At 36.8% G+C, this 23,569-nt stretch overlaps 1 protein-coding gene across 12 annotated transcripts in view; it reads left to right on the plus strand.

Annotated features, from left to right (window-relative positions):
• HDAC9 (histone deacetylase 9) overlaps positions 1 to 23,569 on the plus strand; it is a 455,649-nt gene that overhangs the window by 408,791 nt on the left and 23,289 nt on the right. For all 12 annotated transcript variants that reach the window (XM_064704437.1, XM_064704440.1, XM_064704439.1 and 9 more), the window contains one exon: positions 17,009 to 17,142. In XM_064704437.1, coding sequence (XP_064560507.1) covers positions 17,009 to 17,142 — 134 coding nt within the window. The remainder of the gene's footprint in view (positions 1 to 17,008; positions 17,143 to 23,569) is intronic.

A 23,569-nucleotide genomic window follows, 5' to 3' on the forward strand; every position in this document is an offset into this window, starting at 1 on the left:
TGGATAACACTCAGTCCTTTCTCAGTACCTGTTTTTAGTTTATTAAAACTAGTGAAAGAAAGAGAATCTGTGAAATATTTTGATTTCCTCTGAATGTTTCCTTAGCTTTTAGGAAAACTGATCCACAATTAGTAGACTCAGAAATAAACATAAAATGAAATAAGTTCAGCTGAAAGGCCTCTCATTACTAGAAGAATATTTCCTGACCAATTTTATTATAATTATATTGGTATGTCACTGAACTCTTCCTTCTGTATTAGTTTTAGCTCAGTGACTTTTACCACTTACTGCCTTTGGGAGATTGATCTGTGGAGATTTTATTCTTGAAATGTGTCTCTTGAGATTTTATTTTCATTTGCTTCAGTTTATCTCTCTAAAGTAGTCAACAGTTTCCCTCTTTCACGTCTCATTTTTGAAGCAATATCGATATTTATGGCAGCACTGTTTAGACATATGTCAACTGCTAATCTGAAAGAAAGGGCTTGAGAGCAGCAAATTAATTCTTCATGGAGGAGGACATTTTCCAGTGTTTCAGCCTGGGAAGTCCCAGGTGTGAGGATGGGAAGGCTGGACATCAGACATCTGAGCTGGAATGATGCTTTTGACCAGGTTGTTTAACTTCTGAAACACCAGGACAAATGGTCAAATTCCCCTCTTTTTCTAGGATATCTAAAAGCCACCCTGGTAAATGCATACCACTTACCAAGGTTTTGTCATGTTATTAGCAGAGAAGTGCCGGTATATTCAAGGGAAGAGGAAACTGAACTAAAAGGGTGTTAGGAGAGATTGAACTAAGTACTGAGCTTTAAAGAACAGATGATTTATGTCTTAGACAAAGAAAGCAAGGTGTACAGTAGGTTGGTAGGATAGCAAATATTTTGTGTAGTCTGAGGAAGTATCACTGGGTTTAATGGAGCAAATTTGGCATTGAAATTCTCTGTTTATACAATTATTTTCAACTTTTATGAATCAGGAAATGATACTAGACATTAATTCAAAGCTAAAAAGATTATTATTATTATTACATGCTAATATGACTAAATGTACTGTAAGTAGAGCAAACATAATTTCTATATAATGTTCCATGGTTTCTGTATAAAAATAGCCCTGTTAGCTGGAAATTTGAGTGATTGTTAGAAATATATTAGGTAGTATTCTTATATGGAAAATACTTTCTAAATAATTTCCTAAAAAGTATATGATTGATATACTTAATATTGTATGATAATATTAGCATTAAAACTTACTTAAATAATACTAGGATTTGAAAGAAGGTCTCCATAACCTACAAAACCTCTATCAAGAGTAATTTTTATTGAGGCACTAACAGAAGCATAGATTACTTAACTAAAATGCATTCATCTTTAATTTCATATTTACCTGAGGAGCGTTTCACTGAGCACGCTGTATTCACAATGCATGACCTTGGTAGATGAAAGCATATTTTATCTGCCTGGGTGTAAATAGTCTTTTGGAACCATAAATAAACTTTCTCTCTCAAAATTTGGCTTTCTGGACATTAAACATCTTATTAAGTACAGATTTATCCATGACAGGCAGTATAGAGAGGTGTTTAATCCCAAAAAGACCAGCTTTTAAGAAAATTGCTGCAACAGCTCTTCTTGGGGATATTCCTCTCTTCCTACTGAATAGTAAATAGACTGGAGGAGTAGCAGAAACAAGACAGCTAACTTTTCCTTACTTAAAGGCTGGGAAGAAGAATCTTGATAAATATTAAAATCAAGGGGTTTTCCCCATCCATTTTCAATATGTAGAAAGGTCTTCAACTGAATATGAAATTGAATGAAATTATAAATAAGACTTCTTTTAATACAGATCAAGTTGCTAAAATGGGTAGTTAAATTCCCTAAAAATAAAATGAACTGCAGAATCTTCAATATTAAGAAAAATTTTTACACAAGTTCTGTACATAGGTTTAAGAGCGGTATTGTAGAACTCAGAGGTGTCTTTGAAGTAAGTTTGCTACTACACTTCACTGGGAAAAACCATTTTGACATAAATTCAGCTGTCAGTGTTGGTGATAGAAGATTCTGTTGATTCTGTTGGTTTTGTTATTTTGCCCTAGCACATGAATGATCTGTAACAAAAAATGAACTTTCCCCTCAGATGCAGCTGTCATGTCAGCAGTAAGCATGTTAGCAGTAAGCAGTAGTTTAGAAGGGGTGCAGATATGGATACATGATGTTGAATGTGAGGGAAGAGATATGGTGAGTGAGAAGATCCCCAGCAAACTCCCAACATGCAGGTGTTGAGCTTTCTGCTAAAGTTGCTTCTCCAGTTCTTTCAGCCTTCTACACGTACAAATTGTGTATTTGTAAGTGCAACAAATTGCACTTACCCTTCTACACATACAAATTGGTAATGTGCACACATATATTTGTGCTGACAATTAAGAATTATGGCAGGGAGGGGTTAATACTCTTCAAACCTCTGGACACCTTCAGGATTTGATTGGTCCATCTAGAAACTGTTTTTCAGCTAAACTGCAATTAAAATCCTTCTTTGCATCACCTGGTTTTGGTACATTTAAATGACGCTACAAATGCACTAAAATTTTCCAAGGAATGGAAGACCCCAAGGAGAAGAAAGACTATAAAGCCAATTATGGTGTTTTTGTTGTTGTTTCAACAGTTTGGTCCTTGAGCTGAAAGGGAGAGAAAAAAAAGCCAGGAAGAAGCTGGCCACAGAACAAATAAATATGGCATTGGCTCATATTCATTACAACACATTGGATAAAAATGAACAATGGCAACTCTCAGCTTTCATGCAATTCCTTGGAAGAAAAGCAGTGTTGTGCAACTTGGCCAAAAAGACGACGACATGTACCAGTGCACACATACAGCCCAGAAGGGGAGTCAAATGAGCGCCAGAAGAAAATAGCTGTTTTATTTGGAGGTCATGTTTACTTGGAATATTTATTACTTTCATCAAAAAATATCAGTTTAGCATATCACTTGCACAATTTCTACTCTTTTGGTTTTCATAAGAATTCCAATAAACTCATTTTGCTACTGAATGGGAAAGATATTAGAAAGATTCAGAGACTTGGGGGGATAGAAAGAAGAAAGGTCAGCACAGAAGAAAAGGCTTAGATGAAAGTATGTCAGAGCAAAGCTTCCCATGAAAGATTATTGAGAATAAAGCTTTTTTTTTTAAACAGACATAAAAAACAATATATAAATCAAGAGCACAAAAGCCCTGTTTTATGATTTTTTTTTCTGGTGCTGTTTAATTTTTTTATATCTTTTTTTGCCATTGTTAAAAAACAGCCAAAAACTTCAAAGGCACGCTGCATGTGTTCTAAATCAGGACTTCAGTGCTGATGTATGACAGCACAAAAATTAAAACTAAATAAATGTGCTGTCTAAACTACCATATTTCTCAAAAAATTGCTTTAAAGACTTTAAAAAATTAGAATTATTGATTGATCTTACTTTACCAACCATAATGTTTTCACCAGAGTAAAGGACAAAATATTATATTAAAAAGAGAGAAAGAAAAAAGAGTGTTGTCTGAACATATCTGAACACCTGTATTTGGCTGCCTTGCAGTTTTGTCAGACAGGCGAGGGGGAAAATGAAACTTTCCAGTGATTTGTCAGATCATCGGTATGGACTGCATAATTTTTCAGTTTATTCACTGTTTTCTGGAAGGCTCCTTTACAGTCAGGATAAATTGATGAAAACAAGGCATTATATCTGTGAAGGAAAGAATAGCATTTCTGGTCTATCACATAAAAATGGTTGTAGAACGAATGTCTTCCCATGAAAAATAGTTTGTGTAAGTTTTTTACTATTTTCTTTTCAAAATATGAACTTTTTAACATGTTGAGTTAGCGTTCCTTTTTCATTTACCTACTTTTTGTAGGATCTTTCTGTTTTCTCTTAGAAATGGCATGTCTGACTCTAAAGGTGTCTGGCCACAGCACACCCATTAAATCTGCTTGCAAAAAAAAATTGCATGACTGGGGTCTTTGTGGCGTCCCTTTTCCTCTGGCCTCTACTTTTACAATGGCCATTTGCTGTTCTTCCACTAAGTCATCTTGATTTGTATTGACTCACTTGTTTTATCAGGTTACAAAAGGGGCAAGCGGCCCAGGCAAATAGGAATGCAAATGCTGTTCTTTTCCATAAACATTTCTTTTACGTTTAGGACTCAGTCATCCCATCCCTGCTAGTGTTCTTTTTCCGATTCTTATTAAGAAATAGTCACCAGCTCTAATTTATGTTCCTATTTAAGTCTGAGGAGTGGTATTTCTTTGCAAAGGTTCCTGGATATTTGTGTGATCAAGAGAACTGGTTATTTACTTGTTATCATTTTATATTATTTAATTCTTTCTCTGTTCTGTTCAGTTCCTTCAGTTAGACATTAAGAGAGCAGATACTGTAGGATGTCATTTTATGAGCACTAGTAAGAAATAGATAATTAAAACTAGGAAGTCAAAATATGCAGGGTGCTGAACATAACGTCTGGCAAATACTAACATATGTTTATAGTGTTACAAACATGGAACAGGGCTGCACTACCTGGCTTATTAATTTACTATTACTTTGATCAGTTCTGTTACTGTATAAAAGATTGACCATACTTAGATGTAATAGAAGGACAGGGATCACATCCTAGGGAGCTTGACATACTCTGTGCTACCCCAGCTTTAATCACCTCACCCTGATATCTCAACTGAAAGCCCAGATCCCTGATATTGTTAGAGGTGCCTCCAGAGGCTGACTCAAGAGTTCCAGAGCTCTCCAGGAGTAGCTAACCCCAAAAGAATCTCTCAGGGTTCATTGTAGATTTTTTGGTGTATACTAAGTGCTAAAGTTGCCTCTCCAACATGTGGAATTCAGTTTGCCAAAATTCATCCTGGAGCCAGTTATTTTGAGATTTTTAATGAGTACTGCTCATATAGATAACACTTTATTTTTTTGATAAATTTTGTAATAAAGGCTTTACAGTGTTTCATCAAGGAAAGGGTTCATCACTGTTTCCATATAGATGTCACCTAGAGCACATGTATGGAAGTGATATGTGTGCTTTTCATATTGAACTTTTCAAGATGTGGCCTGAAATTTTGTTTATAGAAAAAAGAAATATCAAGAATTTAAGACTGCACAGTTATAGTGGGAACAAGTAGAAGTTACATTTATATTGTCTATATTTCTGCTTCTGCCTTTTTCTTGGTGAGGTCCTCAGAATTTTTTATTGGTGGCAGTCACTTCATGACTGCCAAAGGAATACTCTTGGACTGGCAAAGTGTCACTACCTTTCCCAATAGTACTCTCTGCTGTCCTATGAACTGCTAAAACCTGTCATTTCTCTTCTCCTCATTTCATTCCTAATTAAGATAGTATCAGCACCTAAAATCAAATAAATAAAAAATTTGAATCTGGAGCCACTCAAAGTAGCATCAGTAGAGACTCTTTCCAGAACAAGCTTTCCAGTTTGGCACAAACATTTATCCTATGTAGGATGAATCAGTTGTTCTCTTCAGTCTTGCCTGAAATTGTTTACACACTCCTTCTTGGAACAGTAAATCTAGAAATTGCATACAAAACCTATGCACAAAGGATCATTATTTGGGTTGTAAGGTCAATTGCTCTGAAGTTGGACCAAGAGAGATTTATGATTGCGTGCACAATGGACCCCTTTTGCATATGCTGTAAGATAGAGATGTTAATTAAATGAACATCTACTATTCTGGACCTTTGCTTTTCTCTGTCTAGAGAGAGCCAAGTTTGGGTTTTAACCATAAGACAGCAGTAAATGCTAACTTCTTTATTTCTGTCTAAAACTAAAAACTATGGGAAATAAGTGTCCCTCTATCTGTCCTCTTTATATCAGTTTTTTTTTTTTCTGTTATCCACTTTCCAATAATTAAAACACAACAAGTTCTGTGGTTGATAAAAAATTATGGCACTGTGGTACCCTAAATTTCTTATTTCTTAAATCTTAATTTCACATTCACATCTTTTTTTTTTTTTTAATTTTTCTATCTTCCAGTGTGTAACATCAGCTATCAGGTCACTTATTAAAAGACACAGCCAGAAAATTGAGCCAAACTCTGATGTAAATATTTATTTGCCTGCATTATATAGTAGTCCCACAGAACAGGTAATAGTCATGTCAAAGCAAATTCTCTCGAGTGTTTCCAGACATAGTGAGACTACAGGAAGACCCAGTGCAGAATATGCAAGAAGTAAAAGAAATCCAAGCCTGAAGGGGTCATAAGGACTATTCCTGCCTGTTTCTTGGGCATCTGAAACAGGATAGGAAGACAAAAAATGTTTTTTTACAACCTTCTCTTCCTGCAACCACACACCTGCTCAATCACACCTGCATCAGACCTGCTGGCTGCATGTGTTGGATTTCACAACTTTTGAATAGATAACATCCAGATCTTGCTCTGATTTGTATAGAATTTAGCACTAAATAAATGAGCACTAAATAAATGTTTTTTGTTAATAACTATCACTGCCAAAAATAATCTTAAGTTTGGAAATGGCTTTTTTTGTTTATCTGTGTGCAAGCACTTGTCTTCAGACATGTTTTCTTCTGAGATCTGAGCAATCAGTCCTTGCAAGAGTTATGATAAATACAAAAATTTACTGTTTGTGTTCACATTGGGTACAAGGAAAAGAAGAGAAATTTCTTTGTTTGTTCTCTTTGCTAAAAAGACTTCCAGGCCAGACTTTGAGCTATTCTAGGTTGGACTAGGTAAATGCCAAGGCTTATCAGCTTGAGATAGAGTTATACATCACCTGGGAAAGAGATAGAAGCCACCTTTTCCACTGCTACTAAGGATTTGTATTTATGGAAGGGTAGTTTGAGTTCGTTTGTGATCACCCATTAGAAAAAGGCATGGTCTGGGAAGATATATAAATAGCTAAAGGGTTGGAAGGAGTAACTGCTATTGGTTCCTCAAGTCCAGATGAGTTCAGGAAACTTATGCATTCATTTAAAATTTCTGTTCTGATTGATAAAATGTGAATCTCCAAATATGCATTTGAACTTTAATGTGCATTTAGTTCACAATTTCTAAACTTACTTTACTATAATTAAGAGAATAAAACAGTCTGGTTTTAATAGACCAAGTTTTGATCACAGTTCCACAAATATAAATCCATTGCAGCCATTGGATTACTTCAGATTTTGTCTGACAGAATGGTAGTATGTCAGAATAAATGGCAAGAGATGTGATTGTTCCTAGGGAGACCAGCCTGTAGTCAAGTACCTGCTTATTTCAATGTTTTCATTGCTTTGAGTGTTATCACTAACACCTTTAGCCACACATACAAACCTGTCACCCAGCACTGTGCCAGCTGCCTGTGTTTAAATCTCTTTTTAGTTAGCAACTTATCACTGAGAAATCCAGAGTTCACTGAATGATTTCCATGTTAATATTACTGGGGCAGTGTCTCAGCTTTCTCTGCAAATAAAGGATACAAAAGTGTATCCCTGGAGAAAGTTCAAAATGCTCTGCATCCCCTTGTAAAAATAAGACCATAAACTTACTCTGCTCTTTTTACTTTCTGACCCTTTCTGATGGTTATAAGAAAATCTGTTTCCTTGACATTCATTTTTTTTCTTGCTTATTCTTCCATGCCTTTATTGTTTATTAGCCACAAGTATATTTATATGTCCTCTTTTGTAATAATAGTCTATTTTATTTACCAAACAAACACTTTTGTCCTTTTACCAATTCTCTTATGTCCCTTTTTTCCTTTCATCTTTATCTCTCTTGGGTAATTAATTTTGCTAAATAATTAATTCCCCCTCACATAAATTTTTAGCACTGAAATCTAGGTTAAAACAGTAAGAATATGGTGCAATTTTTGTCCATGGCCTTTTATTTTATGAAATTAAATCAGCAATTTGGCCAAAACTGAGAAGGACTAAAAAGTTTGTCCTCTGCCAGAGTGACCACTTCACATTCTAGTGAGTGGTACTGTTCTGAATTTTATATTTCTCCTTGTTTATCTCTATTTATTTGTAGCAACACAGTTGAATGCCCTTCTTTTCTATGGTTTCTAAGTGGCTTTGCTATGAAATTTGGATAATTTTTGCCCAAACTCTCAGCTGCTGTGGGTCTTCAGCTTTCATTGGGGCAAAGACTAAATTCAATCCTGATGTTGCAATTTTATTTACCTTGTTTGCTAAGATTCTAGAGCCACTAGAGAGCTTTGAGCAATTGCAGTGGGTTATTTTACTTCTAGCTGCTAAAACTCTGGAGGGAGAAACAGTAGCTATTCTGGTAGTAGATTTTCAGTGACTCCAGCTAAAAAAGCTGATGTGCTGTTTTCCCTTGAAGAAGAAATAACTGTTGCTGCTGAAGAAACAGTATCTCAATGTGGAAGGAATGGTTTTTGCCCTGTTGTGAACTTCCCACTTTTAAGGAGAATGACTAAGATGACTGTTGCAGCTGCAACAACATCTGGAGTCCTCAAATTACCTTGACACTAGTTAGCTGCATTTAGGTCTGAGTGCAGCACAGAAATACCATTGTTTGTCTTGATGTTTCTATTGTTCAATGAAGATTACCATTTATTTTAGGTTTTCCAGCTTCCCTTAATACTGCTGTCATGCTATGGTAACAGCAGAGACAGTAGTAATCTGTTTATGTATGTATCCTGAAGAATCAGGAGTGATTGTGCTCCTCACTCTGAGAAAATCCAGAAAGTAGTACTCCTTGACTGCTCAGACACCTGAAGGCATCTTTTACCCATGTTAGTTTATTGCTTTAACTTTCTCTAAGAAAAGGTAGAAAAGCCCTGAGTAAAGAGTTCCATAAGGCTTCTGACCCACTAATTCTCAAGCAGTCATTGGTGGGTCATCACAACTTGGCTGCAGGATCTCACAGAAAGACTCTTTCAGACAACTGTATGTTGGACAACTGGAAAGACGGGGATGAGGTATTCGAAATGCTAAGAAAATATTTTATTCTTGTATGTATTTCTTGGGGGATTTGTGGTGGGGGGGGGTGCAGAGGGAGGTGATGTGGTAGAATTTCTGTGGAAACAAAGAGACCAGAAAATAAAAATGTCTTCTATGTATTTCCACCTGTTGTGCGTGACAACAAAGTGGCATCATACCTGCCTTCACCTGAAGCCTTTGCAGGTCCTTACCACCTTTTCTTGTGCTCCCAGCAGGTTAAAGCTCCTGCAAACTCTGCTGTGTAATAACATGACTGACAAGGTTCTGACATGACTTCTCTATTCATGGAGAATGTTGGATAGAGTCACCCATGTCATTCAAATGGTAGCTACAGCTGCTTTTACAATGCAACCATTTCATGGCATTTTTGTGTCTTTTAAATAGTATGAAAAGGTACATAAGGGCTGTTGTCTGGGTTGAAATCACATCCTTGTTTCTTACACATTTTTGTAACAGAACAACATAATAGAAAGTTGCTCAATGTATTTTACTTGGAAATTGCAATTAAACAGAAGACTGTAAGGAGTCAGACCCCAAACCTAGTTTCAATACCATTTCCTCTAGCAAGTTTTACACATTACCTTTTCAACAGGTGGTGACAGGCAGTGCATTTCTGGGTGATTATAGCATGTGTCAGGTGGGGTTAACAGGCACAGGGCCAGAGGGAGAGTGAATAACTGTATGAGATGTACAGTAATCCCTTAGAAACGCAGTACCTTATTCCCTTCTGATTTCATAAAATTATGTTTATTAAACAATGTGATCCAAATCCTGAGGGGCACTAGACCTCTGATACTAATACTGAGTTCACCAGGAAACTTGTTGGCAAATTGGTCAGGAAATAGAGTGTTTACTTCAAGTCTATCCACCTACAAGAACCTCTCCCTGATGTGCTTATTGTATGCATGTCACTAGCCTTGGAATGATGAATGGTCCACATCTGGAGGCTAGGTCTTTAGATAATGGCATATTCTGATTAACACTGGCTAAAGAATGAGCTTTTAATTTAATCTGATATGTTGATATGGTAGGGTCAGTATATGACTGAAAATATAGTGAGAACCTTAATTTGGATGCTCTGAGAAACTGTATAAGTTGGAAAGGTCCTTTAGTCCATGTTGATTTTCTTGGCAGGATATATTAGACCATCTTCAGAAAATGGCAGTCAGTTCTTAGCTTCTGAGTGATGGGGTTTAAATCAGATCCTTTGTGTTAGCCTCCTAGGTCAATTCAGCATTAACTGACTTGGCTTTTCATCAGTTAGAAAAAGAAATAAGGGTAGATCTTCCCATCAGAGTGTTTTCAGTTATAACTCAGTGCCCACATTTCAGCTCTTCATGTATAACAGCAGAAATTTTGCCCCACATATTTTAAAAATGTGTCAAGTTGATTTTATAGGCAGTAGCATTATAATAAACTTCTCCAAACTTAATCAAGCTTACTGATTTATTTGTATAGTCAATAGTAGTATCTGATTTTCATTCCAGCATGGATTAGAAACAAATTCCTCATACTTTGACTTATTTTTTTATCAGATGTCTTGTTTTCTAGCCAACCCCTTACTGAGTCTAGACTCAGATGTGGAGATATAATCATCTGTAACTTGTAACATCAGATGCATATATTGTATATCAGTTTAATCAGGCAACTTGATCAGATTTGGAAAAAGTTATTATGATAACAGTAATACCACATGCTCTATCAGCTTGGCAGATTTCACAGTATGTGGGACAGATTTTCACAGATAATTATTAGTCTGATTAGTCTATCTCCACAGAATCTTTTTTTAAGGGTTTTTAGTCTCCAGGAAAAAAGAAAAAAGTAAAAGCTCTCCAAACTTCATGGAGAATCCCCTCACCTCACAGATGAAGCAACAGCCTTTTTCAGGGAGATCTGAATCCAAGACTCTGAAATAGCACCTTGCTGTATGAAGTCCTACAGCTTCCCTCTTCTGGCTTCTGCCTTCTGATGCAGAACAACTACTTGCTCTTGAAAAACCAGGGAAGATCTCTGTTGAATGGATCATCTTGCAGCCTGTCTGGCTTCACTTAGTAAAGAATTTTCTAAATAGGAAGCAAAATAAAAAAAAAGAGGGGAAGGATAGCAGGACAGTGAAAAAATTATTACTTGGGCCAGCTGTAAGAAGGGGCAGACGTTAAGGAAATGTAAGGAAATGGAGAAGAAAGGAAGGCACAGAGCAAGGAGATAGTGAGAGCAGAGCTGAAAAACATCCTGCCTGTTTTGGGAATATCCAAAGGTCCCTGCTTTGACTTTGGCAGCTGAAATCTGTGGTTGAATATTTTCCCTCTGAATCCACATAACAGCACTTTAAAAGTTGTAAAAGATTCATCATTATTTTGTACATTACCATGACCTTTCCTGGAGGGTGCAGAATAGCTAAAGTTTGATAATGCAAGTTACAAAAGAAACGCCATCCTTTTATTTTTGCCATTAATTAATTGAGAGGCAAGTTTGGGGGGGGGGGGTGTTCTTCCTCCATATATTTTCTCTAAGAAACATTTTGCCTGGTGGTTAGTGCTGCCTTGTGTGGTGAAGGTATAAAAGTTCCTCCCTCATGAAGGACTAAGCAAATGCTATGGACTGTATGGCACATTTAGATACATCCATATCTCAATTGAGTTGAAAATACCATCTTACTGAGCATTGTAAGGTCACTTCTTCCTGTAGCAAGACAGGTTTGCAGTATTTGACTTTCAAAGAGGTATCCCATGTAGCCTTGAATATATATTGAGATTTAATAAGTTATGTTCTGTGTAACAGCTAAAGAGCAGCTAATTAAGAAAAACATATTACTGTAGACCTAACAGGCATGCAATAAAAACATCTATTACATAAATTGTTATTCCATAAAAATGTGTTCCTGAGACTATTGGTATTTATTTAACATACAATTACTGTCTAATTTAATATAAATTAAATGCCTGCTTGAGACATGTAATTTGAAGTGTTACTGAGCTTCCTTCTCCTGTATTAAAAGCAAGAAATCAGCAGCTAATGCCTGGAGGCCAAATGTACCATTTAAATTCAGGTACCTCAGCACTAACATTTGTAATTTCAGCCATTTGGAAAATGTTTTTCATAAGAATGTATTTGGCGTTAAAATCTCCTTTTCCCCCTCACTCAAGGCCATGTCCTGCCAACTGAGTCAAGTCTCTGACTTCATCCAAATGAAGTTTTGATTGAATAAAAGGTTCTGAATTAAGAGCTGAGAATAAAATATGTTCTCTTATCATAGAATACAAACTTTGTAAAATATCCCAGCCCCTGCTAGTGCTGTAAGGGTAAATTATCATTTGACTCCTGTATGGACATATTTATTTAGGACACGTAGCCTGGTGACTCAGGAAGTTATGTAAAAACTGACCCAGTTAATTTTAGATGCTATTGTTGGAAAAATATCAATGAAAATTAATCAAATAGTCACGGAGGAGCCACAGGGAAGGAGCACGGAACACTGGTGGGTAGAATTTTGGCAGAGATCATTGCAACAGTTTTAATGAGAGGAAAACACATTGTCAAGTAAATTAGAGAGTAATGACATGATTAAATGGTAAATAATAGTTAAATACATGCTTGGAGGTCCAGGACAGAGACTGTGGAGGTTTTGTGTTTTGCATGTATTCCTCTCCAGGCTGCTCTTAGCATCCAGAGGAGCTCACCAGAGCTCTGCCTGTAATTTAGGGTTGGGTTGCTGCTTTTAAGTTACTGAAGCCAAAAGAGCTGTCAGGGACCCGCTGCTGAGGCTGAAAAAGCTGATGCTTTCTCCATAACTCTAAAGCTTCTCCAGCCTTTTGGTTGTTGATGTGTCCTTGTTCCTTCACCAGCCATCTCCAGTGAGCAAGGGCCAGCACCATGGCTTTGTTCAGCTTGCCATCATCCAAGATGACTGCACAGGGGACATCTGCTCTCCTTATGCACAGTGGGGGAGAGAGAAAGGGTCTCTCTTCTGCTGAGGCAGGTTTAGTCCCCACTAACTGGATGTTTGCACATTTGCTGGCAAGGAAATTGAGTTGCATATATGACTGTTTATGCAAACACAGAATACTGTGGTGCTGGCTGAAGCTCACCCCATCCATATGGTTCCTTTCCTTGTCTGCTGAGAAAAGGATGCAAAAAGAATAATGTTCACAAGTTGTCTTCATTCTCAAATGCTTCTTTTGCAAAATGGGAAGCTGTCCATACAAACTCTGACTGGTTAGCTTTACTTCAAGCGCACGTAACACAACACACGGCTCTGTAAGGAGCCTGTCAGAGGGGAACTGGCCTGGATAAGAGGTATTTTACCTGCCTTCTGCTTGCCACTGTCCATTTTAGGTTATCAGAGTAAGGATACCTCAAAAACAACAAAAGAAAACTGAAATAACTCTGGATTCACTCTTTATAGGGTTTTTATATATATTTTTGGTTTTCAGTAAGTCCAGGTAGAGTACGGTTGCTCCATTGACTTTGGTCAAATGAGGTTTCAGAAACCTCATCCATGCCATTCCTTGCTGCTGAGCAAAACTAAAAAGAGTGTGGGGGGAGCTTGTCTGTTACAAACAGAAAAAAAACCCCAGGGTCCTTATTGGGGCATCAGTCCACTAAGAGATGAATCACTTCCTTAGATGGTAATTCAAGTGATCAGCACACTGCGTCCTTCAATAACCGCCTAACAGCTTGCTCATTAGTCTAATAGAATAATAATTTTCTCTCTTTCCACCTTCCTACACTAGAATAATTTCTTACAAAAGTCTGAAAATTGTATCTCCTCCAATAATAGTACTGCAGGACAGGAAAAGGTATAATTAAAAATTACACATTATGTTTTTGGTTTGAAATTTTGTATTTTTACTTCAAAGATTGGCAAATAACAGCTCATATACAGATTATCTGTCCAACGTATAACATGGTTTATAATGGTTATGGTCTTAATCTAGTCTCCTCTGCTTGGATGTATATTTTAAACCTTGGGGTTTTTTGTGAAGAAAATATAAAACACCTGGTGAGTAGGAATTTCAGAATTACTTAATAGTGTTTTATTTCTTGTGGAAATCAAAGGTTAATCATAATATTTAATAGGATGATAGCAAATTAATATTAAATGCATCTGCAAGTTCTACCCAGGATACCCAAATGTTGGATCTGCTGATGAAGCAAGTTGTTTCATCTGTTGATGAAACTTTTAATGTTTAAATTACAGAAATTATGAACATAATAATTGGCACAAAACCATCCTCACAATTTCTGGACACACTGCATGAGCCTAATTTTAAAAAATGCTGCACTTCTCTGAAATGGAAAATCACTGAGCACATTTACAAGAAGATTTCAGCAGGTACAGTACAAGGGCCGAGAACTGCTGCTGATTTATAAATATTCATGTGAGTTGGAAGGCCCAGATTCAAAATACTTGTCTGACTCCTTTCTCACCTTAAGTTGGCCAGTGCTTGATCTCCTTATATCAGGGGAGATGACGGATTCTTTTAATGGTGCTTGTTACTATTTTCTTCTTGTTTTCATTAATTATTTGGCATGAACTACAGCCCATCTTAAAACTATTACTTCACTGGGATTCCTTTCTTTCCATTTTCTTACTTCTTCACTCCAGGGGATTTCCTTGAGGAAGCTAACATCTTTCCTAGGTTGCTGCAGTGACACAGGATCCAAGTTTCTTTGTTAAGAATTTCCATAACTCATTCAGTCACTGGCGAAGTTGGTATTGTTGACTAAAGTTATTTCTTCACTTTCTAGCAAGCCACCTTTACTTTCTCATGGCAGTTATACTGAAGAAAGGCCCCATCATGTTAATTTGGGTTGAAACAGTTTATCCTGTTACCGTGATCTCTGTTTGGAAAGATGCTTTCTGTGTAGCTCATTGTATTGTGACTCAACTCGGGGTGATTATTATAGCACTGATACTAGGAAAGTCATCAGGAAACCAGGCAGACAAACTAATATTGTAACAATGGCGGTGGGTTATATTATGTATGGTTGTCTAAATGAAGAAAAGGCCTAGCAAGAGCCTTTACATTTATTGCCCTACAAACCTCAGAAGATTACGATGTGGAGATAGCAATATTTGCAGTAATACAAAATTCTCCAGTGTGCAGGGGAAACATGGTAGAGCTTTCCCTTCACAGAATCTGTGTAACACAAAGTATAACATCATCTTAAAAGTGCTGTTGGATTCTTCACACACTCCAAGGGTGAATTATAGATGTGGGGAGCCTGTGCGTGTTCATTCTTCTTCATTTCCTGTAAATGTTCTATCTTTGAGTCACTTTACACTGTTGGCACTCTCTTCTTATGGATCTAAAGATCTGCATATGTAACATGCAGACAGAAATAATTTCTGTAGATAAAAGACAGCATAAATTGGCTAAAGATCAATAGTTACCCTCATTCCACTCCTTCCTTCACTTTTATCATCTTTGTCTAAATTTGTTAGGTTTTTTTTGTGGGGAGAGAGGTTGTTGAGGGTTTTTTTTTTGTTTTGGTTTGGTTTTTTTTTCCAGGAGGGAAGGCTGAGTTTAAATGGGAGTTCAAGATTTTATTTTTTATTCAGCCCTTTATGTGATTGGAACCATGGTGCAGTTACTTTGCTAGTATTTGGGTACAGGGAAGATTGGGCGGTGGCTCAAGGAAACAGTATTTCACCTCAGGTGTTTCTATGATCATCTATCTATATGTTAAGTGGCAAGTAGAGGATTTTTTTTTTTTGTTTTGGGGGTTTTATGTCTGTACAGCTAATCCAGATTTGATATAGTATAAGTTCCTTTTCTAAAAAGAGTCAGACATATGCTTAACAAAGATGTCCATTTTACATCCCAAGAAGAAAACAGAACTAAACATGAGTTTGGAAAATTTTTCTGGAAAATATTCTTGTAATATTCACAGTTTTAATTTTTAGGAGTCTTCTTCACTGGAACACAGTAAAAAGATGCTGATTTTCCTGTCTTTATAGAACTCCAGAGTTTAGCAGGTACCTTCTAATGCTTTATTTAAGGAAATGAAATGCACCGGAATGAGTAGTGATGACCATCAGTAGACCAACTAGTACAAATCAAGGGAAAAAATTAAGAATAAGATGTGATGTTTATTTAACATCAATAGTTTCAAGTCTTTATTTATGATTTCTTACTTGAAAGAGATTAAACAAAAACAATAGCTGTCCTAGGAAACGACCACAAATTTTTTTCCAAAAATCTTCACTCCAAATTGACATATTTCATGAAAGTTTTCTTGTCATTAAAAATGTAATAAATTAACTTTACTTGAATCACAGATGAAAACTTTGCGGTAATGTCTGTGTAGTTACAGATCACCACAGAAAATGGAGTACCATCATTTTTGGCTATGGTGCAGAGTTTCTTAGAGTACTCTTGGTCAGGAGTGAGTGATGCTGGTAGAGATAGCTTCGAAGTTCTAGACAATTTTGACTTATTCCAAACCCCTGAATTAAAGTTTACTGCTGCTTCTAAAAACACTTCAAGATGGAGCTAAGAGGTAACATATGTTTCCACTATCTCTCAGTCCATGATTTTATATAATTCTCAAACCTCAAATACGAAAAAAGAAGTAATTTTTAAATAAAAAGCCCTTCATCATCCCATTTGGAAAGCACAGTTATTTTTAATTATAGCACCGTAGTTTAACTACAAATATTATTTGTTGTATCAATGCCATAAGTGACCAAGTCAAACCTCTGTAAATAACATGGCTATATATCACACTGATATGTAAATAGGAAGAGAATCCAAGGTGACAATGGTTAACAAAGGTAAGAAGAGAGACATCATTGTGTTTCAACTAATCTCCAGCAATGAGGGATCAGCATGAGGGATATTATCTCACACATGCCTCATAAAAAATTCCGTATACCAACTCCAAATCATCTGGTGAGGGCTATGGTCAGAAACAGGATACTGGACTAAGTATATCCTATGCTCCTTATACAGTATTCCAGAGCTTTCTACATTCTTGTGCAGCAGATGTGAAGCATGCCTGCGATGCCTGTTCTGCTTTAATTGTTTTCACTCCTGTGTTTGAATACCAGGTTTTGGTCACCTAACCAAGCAATTGCTGAAGCTGGCAGATGGCCGCGTGGTGCTGGCACTGGAGGGAGGACATGACCTCACTGCCATCTGTGATGCCTCTGAAGCCTGTATAAATGCCCTCCTAGGAAATGAGGTAAAGCATAAATCATAGCAGGTGGAGAGAATGAGCAAAGTTTGCTTAAGCTGCTATCTTTGATATTCTTTTAGTAACAATAGTGTCAGTCCTTTTTTTGTTTGATATAAAAACCATGGAATTTGAATATGCCTTAGAAATGAACAGGCCTGGTTGCATAAATACCTCTAAATTAGATGATTATACTAATTCTTTAGTTTATGCCTAAATTATTCCCAGTTCTGAGTAATATTTAAAACCTCCAAATTGCTTTTAGTGATGTGCTGAATACCAGACTTGACATCATCACTTCGTAGTGATTGGTGCACATATCATCTACTAGGAATGGACCTTTTAGGCATCTATCATGGGAAAAAAATGTCTTTTTCAAGGTAACTGATAATCTCAGGAACTGGATATTGCAAACGTACATATTTTACAGTATTTTGACACTTCACTTCTGAAACATTAATAAAAATGTGTACAAGATTAAAATTAAATTATAAATGAGGATTCAGGTTGATCTATATGCAGTTGAAATGGAGTTTCCAAGAGTTATCAAACACTGTATATGTTAAAAACTTTTGAGAGGAGACTATAGGACTAAGTAAATATGAGTATGTGCTATTTATGTATAGAAATGCAAGATAAGGATTCTTACTACTGAAAATACTTCTTCTGTCCATCAAAAAAATCTTTTATCCTATAAATATAGTGAGAAGGAAAAAAAATGCTGAAGATGTAGCCAAAATAATTTATGAAAGGACAAAAGCCTTTACCATAAATTGCGTATTTTGCAAGATCTTGTTATAAAGTGGAGTGTGCCACTTTGTTTCCCCCTCAGGGGAAGTCTTAATAGCTATATAATCTCTCCAATCAAATGTATTACTGCCAAATTGCAGGCTAGTTTGCCAGTTCCCTTCCACTTCAAGGCTTCCTACCTATGTGAATAAGGTGAAGTAACGTGTCTTCTGATGGATGTTGGGTAGAAGAATTTTTTAAGTGTTCTTTTAAACCTTTGCTTTTCATCTTTTTGACACATCAACAATGCTTATTATTTTTTACGTTATACATACAATGAATTAAGTGCTAGTTTTTTTTCAAAAATATTCTCAGAAATGTTAAACAGACAACCGAAAAAAAAGAAGATAAAGGTTTCAATAAGTTTTATCTACTGTCACCTTTGACAAAACCCGTAAGGAAAGTTTTCCAGTATGGTGGTGCATGCTACTAAAAAAGCTGCTTAGCTCAGTGTTAGTTCTTTTATTTAGGTACTGAAATATGAATTACATAACCCAGTTTGAGGCTTTTCAAAATCTTATTAATGCAGCATTGCCTTCCTGATCAGCTGCCATTCCAGGGCACTTGAATTGATATTTCTGCTGTCATCTTCCCTGTGACAGTAACTTACAACACCAATGGCTTTTAATAGCATTTCTAAACCCATTCCCTGAATTTTTCACCCTTGTGGGACTAATGTGAATGGTTCTATGCTGATGGTGTGATGTGTCCTCCTCTGTGTAGGTGCCTGGGTCCCTCTATCCAGTTATGACCATCTGGTGGTGCTACCCATTTATGGAAATTGCCTTATTTTGTTTTTCCGCTGTATCAAACCCAACTACTATTTCTGCTATCACTGAATGAGGATGAATACAAAAACTCACATGCAGTAATTCACTTGTAAAAGAAGATAATCCTTAATAACTTGAAACATCTCAGGCAGTAAGCATTTTTCTCATGTCCTTTTGCTAACAACATTGTCTTCCGGGACATGCATCAAGTGGTTGGCGCAGCAGAATCTCAAAGACAAAATATGCTATGGCTGTGAAGAAAAGTATCCAGAGAGGATGTTGCTAGCAAGAGTACCACAAGAACCCAGCATCAGCTAAAAAGAATAAGTAAAGGTATTGCCAAGGAACAGACACTAATGAGAAAGTCTGGTGCCTAGTTAGCAGTTAGAGATAGATTTATGAAAATATGCACCACATGGCCCACAGCATATACATACACTGCTTGATTTCAGCATACTATTCATGAACTTGCACAGCAAACTCCAACCGCATTCTGCCAAGGACGAAATCTTTTTTTTCTTTAAACAACCAATTACTATAATTTGAAGATGCATTCCTCTCTGAATGCAATTCTTTACAGGTGATTAATAGGATAATTATAACTTATTATCTGCCTTTCACTTTTACAAATAATGATCTATGCTGCACCCCTAGTTTAAAAACTTTGGCAAGATTAACTTCAGTTCTAAACACTACACATGCATTTGAACTCAAATTAGAAAGGTTGGGAAAGGCCTTTGTGAGGTACCCTGCAGTTTGTCAGATGTATTTATTCATGTGCTGAGGATTAGAATTCATAAACATTTTGCAGAGCTTTTTGAAAACTTTTTCTTTTCTTTTGTTTTTTTTGGCCAGGACTTTTCAATACAGAAATCCACTGCTTCATGTGTCCCATTACCAACAGAATAACACTTAAAAAAAATTCTAAAACTAGTCACAACTTTCAACTTGCAGCAAATGCTGGTCTGATATGTTACCTAAGAGGTAACATTAAATTTACAAGGGCAAAATGGCTTCTTTTGTTCGTTTCTCTCAGAGAACCAAGAAGGAAAACAGGTTGACATCCAAAATAGATATATTTTTATTTATACAAGTTTTATAGTGTAGTGATTTGTTAAGTAAGATAACTTCTCATTCTTCTCTTAGAAAAAAAGTGAGTGAAAGCACTAGGAATGTAGTACTCTATCAAATTAATCTTCTTTAAATAATTTGAGCATGGAAGGACTGGTATAAGTTATAGAGAATTTTGAGGAGATCCACATCCTTTCTGACAGCAACTGGAAAGAAGGCAAGACCCCTATGGTATCTGAAATGGCTCAGTTTGGTTTGGTTGTGAGTACCTTCTTAAATAATAAACAAACTAAAAAGGAAATTAAATAATTAAGGATAAACTTCATAAAGATCAATTTTTAATTAGAAAGTTTATATGTAAAAGCACTTTTAAAACATTTTGGTATCTTAGGTTTTCCTCTCAGTGCTTCTGTTTACAAGCAGAAAGTGTCCATGTCACTCTGAGAAAAATCCATTTGACCATTTGCAGACCTAATTAGAATCACTGTAGGTTATCTCCTTGGAAGGAAATCTTCCTAAGAGGTGAGAAGAGATTAAGCAGCTGGGTTCCCTTGAAATCCAAAATGTAAACATGGAAAACCTTCTGGAAGGTGAAAAGGCAAGATGACCATCAGTTGCCTTAAAATATCCCTGAATTTTCTCAACATGATTTGAGAACCGGTCCATTAAAAGAGCATCTGTAAAAACAAAGGAAAAGATGGATTCAGATAATTCCAAAAGAATCATTGCTTTTAAGCCTTTCTGAGATTATGATATGCATGCTGAAAATTAAATTCTTTCACTTATTGTGACAATCTTTAAAAGATTCTACAGTTTTTCACACATTAGTTGTATATATTTAAACATCATTTTTAAAGTGTATATAGATATACATATTACTTAAATTAAGAAAGCTGCTGAATATTAAGATTTATACTTTATTCCAATAAGTCTGTGGAAAATTTGGTTGAATGTTGAGATTTTCCCCAAAAATCTTCATTGTGGAGTATGGAAATTCCACCCTGTTTTGCCCATCCTAGCTTTGGTGCTATAAAGAACTCTGTTATGACCTTTAGACCCTGGTGGTGATGAGTAATGCTGCTCTAGACATGTAAGAGTATGTGTTCTGCTTTCTTTCCTCCACATTATTTTTGAAGAGGCATTACTTGGATTTAAGAAATCCTCAGGCATGGGGTTTCCTTGAGTCCAGTATGCTAAATCCTACATTTTATTTCCAACATAACTGCATTCATATAGGGGTTCTTCTGCAGCCAGAAAGAATAGGAAAGTATTATTTCAAGCACAAAACTCTGAATCAAAACATAAGGATTTAGCTCTTTGTTCACCCCATCCCTTTTAAAGCATCCAGGTGCGATATCTCCATGGGACACAGAAGTCAGTCGAACATCATGGTCCCTCTGATCCGCCTGCAGGTTTGGGCAGTGTCTCAGCTCCTGTGGCCCAGCAGTTTTCTGTGGTGTGTAACAAGTGATAATTAGTCACAGATGGGGTCATGCTCTTCTTTGCACAGAGGAAGCAGGGAAGTGCAGTCCGCAGTGCCTCTGCCCAGCGGGACCCTGCAGCAAAGGCGCAGAGAGGATGCGCGTCTGTTCTCAGGGACTCTGGCGGCCAAGGCTGAATTTGGCCCCAAGTGTGAAAACATTTTTAAGTGACTAAATTTAACATCTTCTAGTAAATATTCTTCTGGCTTGAATTTCAGTCTGAAGCAGAATTTGACAAAACATTGTGATTGGTTGGCTCCCAAGCATGCTTGAAAACTTACACCGGACAATTTTCTTGCAGAGTGTGAAGTATGTGCTTCTTTCTTGCAATCTGTTGAGCTGGCATTTGGGACGGGAGGGTAATTTAAGTGGAAAGCTTGTACTCTGCAGCTTTCCTGCTGATGATGAAAAGTTGGCATTTTCTCCTTTGTGGAATTCAGTGTCAGTCTGGGGCTGCCTGCCAGCTCAGTGAGCTCTGCCAAGAGGGCATTAAAAGGGGTTATTTACCAGGACAGGTAAGCATTTCTCTCTCCGAAATGAAAATATTCATAGAAGTGAATATGGCCTTGGATCAATTTTAAATTGCATGGTAAACTTGCTCACAATCTCACGTCCTCATTGTTAATCTGACTCTAATGCTAGAAAAAAATTAACACAGGGTCTAAAACACCTGTCAACTGCTGCTTGCATAAACCAAGAGTCTAGAAATAGAGATCTGGATGGGATAGGAAACTGGAGCAATGCTTGTGCCAGAGGTCAGTATGGTGACATCCAAGTTCCCAAGGTGAGCAGTGCTAGTCAGGAAGTGGTTTGGCCAAGGAAACAGAGAATATTCTGGTTTCAAAGTTACATAATTCCAAGATATTGATTGACTTTCAGGGACTGACAGGTGCTAATGACCCCAATGACTCTTTGTGTCTTTGAGCTTATTCCCTGATGAAATCTGATTTGTTTATTTACTGCATTGTAAACCTTGATCACAAAAACACATGCCTGAAGTTCTTACATGTAAACAGAGAGTGCAGAAGCTCTAAAAAAATGCTAATATAAGAACACATATGTAAGAGGACCTGTGAGATCTTTGACCTTGCTCTTCTGTAATCATAGGCAGCATTAAGAGCCACAAAGCTCAGTCTTTATGTTGATAGGTTTTTACATGGTAGAACCAAGAAAGGAGGTTTGTGATTCTTCCCCCTGCAGCCCTGGCATCCCTGAGGAGCCTGCCTGCCTCCTCCCCTTCCTCTGCTTCTGGCAGGCTCTTCATGCTCCGTGCCTTCTGCTTACACTTGCCTCACTTGTCAGTAATCTCTAACTGCACTCTGCAACACTCTTCAGTGAAGCTAATCTTGGTACTTTAAAGCATGACAGTGCTAAAGACAACATGGATATTTCTAGAATTTTCAGCTCAATAGAGACTGCTGTAGTTTCAGATTCTCAGCACGTTCCCAAGGATCAATTAAGATCCCTTTCTGGGCATATGAAATTTCCATCATTAATTCCTTCTTCAAACATTTGTTGATATGCCTCTGGCAAATTTTGGCATACCAAGTGATTTTTTGCCCATTTACATTGTTTTTCCTGTTTTGAAAATGATTTTGTGGACTCAGTTTCTACATTAATCTTCTGCTTTGGACACAAAAGCCTGATTCAGCCATGTAAAAGCTTTGAAAATGTGACCCTTTGTGTCTGGTCCAAACTGTCTCTCCAGTGGTTTGGTTATTTCTGCAGACTTGAGCTGTTCTTCTCTGAAAGATTTCTTTCCTGATGGTGTTTTTCCAGTGCTCTTTTCAGCTTCTTTTCTGTTAGCCTCCAGATTTAATAGCCTTCATGATCTGAATGCCCATAAGTGTAGGAGGGAAGGCGATGATGCCATATATGCCAGGTGTAGAGTAATTTCATTTGTTCAGTATTGGGTCTAACTGTTGATATTTTCCAGAGACACCTCTATGTATACAGTTGTATGCAACCACTGGATAGCTGCCAAAAGAATCCTCCTTTTGAATGCAGGCAGTCTCATTTCAAAGGGTATAGAAATAGCTGCTATAACCCACTGGCTTTATTTCTGCAGTGATTTTGTAATGGAACTTCATTTTGGGCTATGCAGGATAAATGGTGTAATGAATTCACTCGTGGAGCCTGATAAAATTTCTCTGATATGGAAGAAAGTCCAAGGTCTGTTGGGCTGTACTTAAGGATGAGGAGACAGAAAGGCTAAGGAGCCTGCCTCAGCCAAGCTTGGAATATAAAATGAAAGTTTTGTGGAAAAAAGAGTTAAGGAAATGATCAAACATGCCCGTTATACTCACTGTTAGTAGTGCTAACAGA

Source organism: Zonotrichia leucophrys, chromosome 2 (genome assembly GCF_028769735.1).
Source record: "Zonotrichia leucophrys gambelii isolate GWCS_2022_RI chromosome 2, RI_Zleu_2.0, whole genome shotgun sequence".
Classification (NCBI taxonomy): Eukaryota; Metazoa; Chordata; class Aves; order Passeriformes; family Passerellidae; genus Zonotrichia; species Zonotrichia leucophrys.